The sequence below is a fragment of the Polistes canadensis genome, unplaced genomic scaffold, assembly GCF_001313835.1.
Source record: "Polistes canadensis isolate GaletaPanama2010 unplaced genomic scaffold, ASM131383v1 scaffold_69, whole genome shotgun sequence".
NCBI classification, from domain to species: Eukaryota; Metazoa; Arthropoda; class Insecta; order Hymenoptera; family Vespidae; genus Polistes; species Polistes canadensis.
In genome coordinates, this window is record NW_014569616.1 from 380,452 (window position 1) to 386,372 (window position 5,921).

Consider the following 5,921-nt stretch of genomic DNA (forward strand, 5'->3'; position numbering starts at 1 on the left):
ATTTTTTATTTTTATTCACCGAATTTGTGAATGTGTACTTTTTTCTTGTTAAAAATTCTAATGAAATCTTTAAACAACGTCACATCAATTAATTTATCAACGAATATTATTTCGATACGATTATGTGTACTAGTTAAGAAAAAAAAACAAACAAGAAAAAAGAAAAATTAACACCTACTAGGGATTGACTGAAGATCGTGCGAATATGATATATGATATTATTGCTATTAACAAATACAGGATTACAATGTGTGCTTGTCTCTGATTGTGTTATTCATGGCATTACCGCATGAAGGAGCTTAACAGAGAGATTAAACGATCGTTGTTATAGGAAACTGGGAATATGATGAAAGAGAGAGAGAGAGAGAGAGAGAGAGAGAGATAAAGGGATGAACGAATTTTAATGGCATCGCTAAAGATGCAACAGCAACGTGTTCTAACACAAACCAACTGGAATAGGTAAGCTCGAAATACTGAAGTGACAAAGCTTATCCTTTAATCTCTTCATGGAATTTCGTTTCTCTTTCCCTCTCTATTAATTTTTCTCTCTCTCTCTCTCTCTCTCTTACACTCTCTTCCTCTCGTTTGTTCCATATCCCGTAAACCGAAATGAAAATAATAAAACAAAAATCGAAATTGAATTAATCGGTACGATCTCAAAGGGGTTTGTTTATCGAAGAAAATAAATAATTCATTACAAATATATTGCCATAGATATATATATGAAATAATTTTCATTCATCTATAGAAATTATATTCAATTGGAAACAAAAAAAAAATAAAATTGTATTAAAATCAATAACAATCGGGTAAATAATTAATAAACATCGGGGCTTTTATCACGGGTATCGATTAACGTTCGTATTTTAACGAAAAAGGGAATAAGACAAATAAAAACAAAACGAAAAAAAAATAAAATACTCGGTGTTCCGATGAGAAACCTTACACGAAGGAAGAAGACCCATTAAAAAGACGTTCTAGGATTTCTCTATGGTAAATAGGATGAAGCTACTTTATATTTTACAATAAATAATATACTTATTGAAAGAAAGAGATAGATAGAAACTAGACTCTAGATTTTAGTACCTTTTTCGTTGAACTTTCATGAATTCAAATAAAAAATAAGAAATTTAGAAGAGGAATTTCTCTCTTCGGTTAATGCTTCCGTGCTTTTTGTTTAATCGAAATGGACATTGAATGGTACGATGGGAATTGATGCTACGTTAGGGAAGCTTCCGCTATTTCATGGTTTTACTACGTTTTTGAAATAAGCTTTATATTGCGCTAACATTCATTCATTCGAGACCACTGCACATTTCCACACATCCTCAAAATCTTAACGAATTGATCTCAAAGAACGTGAAACATCGAATGCGAACAATGTCGTTAAAAATTCGGCCTCGGAAGTAGCCTTTTATCAATTTCTATATGGAAATATTTAGCTTGGCCAATACAAGAGTATAATAATCCTTGAATTTGGTATACCTCATATATATATTTACTTAAATAACAAATAATAATACTTTTATTTAATATTAAATTTACGTACATTACAAATTTGTGATTACTATATTTAAAAATTTAAATATTATTCTTTAAAAACATATATATTCGTATACCTAAATAAATATTAATTCTTTATAATTACTCAATCCTCTTCATTAAAACAATATTAATTATAAACCATTAAAAAATAACGAACAAATGACATAAATCTATTGTTAAATCCTTCCAATTATTATTTATATATTTATTTCGTTAAAAAAATTCACCTTTCTTAACAATCAAAAATATAACGAAACATATTTTATTCGAACGTTACTAAAAGTAACACGAAGTAAATCGAATTAGACGAATACCTAAACGATATTTGTAAGGTTTCATTGTATAATACCTTGAAAAAGAAATCGTTAGAAAAGGGCAAAAATTTGACGACCTATCTCTCTCTCTCTCTCTCTCTCTCTCTCTCTCTCTTTTTCTCGGTAATTTATTTTGCTTTGTTTCTTTTTGTTTTGTTTTCCTTATTTCTAAGAAGATTAGAAATGAAACGTATATACTTTGTTGGTACGCTACGTTCCTAAGGGAAAACTTCGAGATTCTATTTTGATCTGTTCGGAAAGTGTAAAGGCGCTAGTTACCTCGAAGAAGCCGTTCTTCGTTTTGCGTCGTCTTCGTCATCGTCGTCATCGTCGTTGTCGTCGTAGCCGTCGTCGTCGTCGTAGTTTAAGAAGTGGCGTGGTTCTCGTCGTAAACGTAGACGTTGTCGGTGATTTTTAGTATTGGCAGTCCCTCCGTAGAACGAACTTCGTAAGATCGGCTAATTTATTGAGACGATCTTTTCTCGAATTATTATATTTTTTTTTTTTTTAAAATCCCGAACAACAACCACAACAACGACTCGCATTATTCTACTTCGCGTTCTTAATTAATTTCTTTTTTTTTGGTTTCGATATCGTTTAACATATTCCAAGTGTTTTATCCCTTTTTTTATTTTCGTCCTTATTATTTACTCGAGAAATTAAATTTAATTTTTGTTCATATTTCAAATCAAAATCATCGGATTATCGGTGAATAATCGACGACGGTGAAGATAATTCGAAAACGGGGAAAAATCTCTAAACAAATATAAGAGGATTAAAGTAACCAAAATAATACAACAACAAGAACAAGAACAACCTAAAAGTGTGAATAGTAGATATTCATTTATTATTCGTCTAATATAAAAGGGTGAAAAGAAAAAATACGGAGATAATTAAAAAGAAAGAAAGAAAGAAAGAAAGAAAAAAAAGGATAAAGAGAAAAACAATAACGGGAAATAATTATAACGCGAGATTATTATCGTTAGGATGGATGTGACGGATGATCGTTACGATTCCGTCGCAACCGATTACGAGGAGGATAGCAAATTAACCGTGGAAAATAATAATAATAATAATATTAAGAACGAGGATGACAATTCGTCGCCCACGGTCGAGGAGACCTACGAGGTCACAACTACAAAACGTAAGACCGTTCGCACCAGCTATAAAATCCAAGAAGTAAGTGTCGACAACGTATACACGATGTGTCCCATTACTATTTCCACACACACACATACACACACACTTCGTATTAAAATTATATACATATATATTATCTTATATTTCTCCGTTAAAATCCATTGAAAGAGATGCCAGAAACGATGAACCATGCGTTACCACGTTTACGTTACATGTGGTATCATACTTGGTATTGGTTACTTACAAATTACGCGAATATTAGGACAATTATTATTATTTTTTTCCTTTCCTGTTGTAATCTCGAATATTATCAAATTTCTTAGAAAATAATTCGAACGATTTTTATACGAGTAATTTATCTATCTGATATTATTGAAAATATATTATTATTATTATTATTTTATTTTAGAAATATTCCGTATTAATATAATTGTGATTTGATTTAACCGAATGATTTTATTTTTAAACATGTTTACTCCTATTCGATTTTTTTTTTTATTTTCCCCCACGCACCACCCCTTTATTCCAAATGTAGAATGCAGTGATATTTCTGATCAATCGAAAGCTCTGATGCAAGTTCTAATTCTGTACACACGAACGAACGATTGATTTCTCACCGTTGATATAGTTAAAATCTATTTCTTCAATATTCCAACACTTTGAGTGGTAACCTATGATTTACGATGATACTATTATAGATTTCGATATTGGATCAGGTTAATTAGATATTTCACGGATGAATGATATAATAGATAGGCATAAGTCCAAAAATATGTATTATAATAATTAGATAATTTAACTTTATTACATATAGATAAGTAAGTAACTATATTCGCGAGTTTTTTTTTATAAAATTGATGCGTTGTTTCATTGAAAATTGTATGTTAAACGAAAGAAAACATTCGTGCCGCAGGAAGGAGTTCGTAAAAGTTTATTTCCACAGTGTTATATGGAAATTGTGTTTACTTACGTGGGTTGGTTGAGGGTATTTAAAAATTCGACGAGAACAAAAACAAAAAAAAAGAAAAAGAAAAAGAAAAACGTATTTCTATTTAATTTTTATGGCGTTTAGATTTTAGAAAACGTGTTAATGGATGGTGAGAGAGAGGAAGGGGGACTGGGAGTAGGGGTCGGGGTCTCTTGTAATTTTCGGTCAAGTGTTTTAAACAATACAAATGGTGGTATTATTTAAAAAAAAAACAAATTCGTAATAAAACGCCCTTTCCTATTTTTCTTTATGTAAAGAAACACGAAACTGGATAATAACGTACTCGAGAAAATTTCAGGTTTATTATTCTTACACGCCCACCCGAATAAAAGTGAATCATCAAAGTTTAATATTCACGTGCACACACACACACTTATCTAATAGAACAGTGCATACGTGTTTTCTTTATTCATTACTGTTAATGGTAATTAACTTTGACTAATGTATAAAACACTCTATCATTATCATCATACTGAAAACATTCATCTTGAGACAATGATTTTTGTTATTATTTTTACCATAACAATTTATTTCATCGTTTTTCGAAGATTGATCATTTAATTACGATTGAATTATAATAACGTACAAATTACGACACACTGATTAAAGTTTAATTTTATTATTATATATCCAACATAAAAAATAAACTTTTTAAATAATTACTCTTCACAAACATATTCGATAAAAATGATTATTAATTTGGAAATATATATTTTATAATATAAATATAATGTTTGCTGCTTTTTCTATTTTGTTTTTTTTTTAAATCATATTACATAGAAATAGATCGAACGGTTCTTCTTTTTTTTTTTTTTTTTTTACTCATAGGAGTATCGAATAATTTGACGAAAGCGAATGATACGAGAAATGATTAAAAACAAAAACAATAGAACAACTCAATAAGAAACACGTTCATTGATATTTTTTTGCAAATCTTATTCCAAAATGGTTTTCGTGCATCGGATGTGCATCTACTTGAATTTCTACGTAGAACACGATGTACGATTGTATGTTCAATGATATGCACACACACACACACATATACATATATATATATATATACAATCTTGAGTATCCTATTACATAAAAGTGAGAGAATAAGATTCGTTATAAAGGAAGTAATAAAATTAATTGAGAATAAAATTTATTGACAATCGTTTGGCTTGATTTACAAATTTAAACACCATCTTGACGTAAATTACATCGAAACGAATGTTATTTTCTCACTAATAATGAAAATACTTTTCGATATGTAGAATAACTTAAGGACCACACACACACACACATACACATATATATATATAGTATCGTGCATAGAAGATTTGTTGGAATGATATGAAATAAGAAAAAGGAAAAGATTAATAGAGAAAAAGATAATTCATTTCGTTCACTCGTTTACTCTCTCCTTTACTTTGCTAGTGCGATTCACCGAGATTCTACGTCATTGTCAGTACGACGATTTTAGAACTGGCAACGGACTCACTTTCGACAGAGAAATAAGCGGAACGTAAATCCGTTGAACACGCAAAGAGAGAAGAAAGAAGAGAGAAAGAGAGAGAGAGAGAGAGAGAGAGAAACAATCTTTTTAACAAAGAAGACGATTATTAACTTTACTATTATTACCAATAATAAATTAAACAAGATAAACAGATACATATATTTATATATATATATATATATATATATATATATGTATGCATACGAGTGTTTAAGAAAATACACGATTAATACATTCCCCCTCCTCACCCCTTCCTTCCTTCCCGCCCACCTCCCTCTTTCCTCCCTCTCTTTCCGATGATGTATATTTATACTAAAATATTTTCCACCGATAATATCGAAAATAAACCATTAAGTTCTATTTTCAATCGAAACCGTTCTAATTTTTTCGTTCTTTCATCAAACAAATCTAACACAAATCTAATATATATATTAAT

General features: G+C 29.8%; 1 protein-coding gene across 4 annotated transcripts in view; it reads left to right on the plus strand.

Annotated features, from left to right (window-relative positions):
* Nucleotides 1-2,240: 2,240 nt before the first annotated feature.
* Nucleotides 2,241-5,921, plus strand: part of LOC106786239 (tropomodulin-1) — a 62,478-nt gene continuing 58,797 nt past the window's right edge. For 2 of the 4 annotated variants that reach the window (XM_014747392.1, XM_014747393.1), the window contains exon 1: nucleotides 2,241-3,038. In XM_014747392.1, coding sequence (XP_014602878.1) covers nucleotides 2,847-3,038 — 192 coding nt within the window. In that variant the 5' untranslated portion in view covers nucleotides 2,241-2,846. The remainder of the gene's footprint in view (nucleotides 3,039-5,921) is intronic. The other 2 variants (XM_014747394.1, XM_014747396.1) reach the window with 2 other exon arrangements.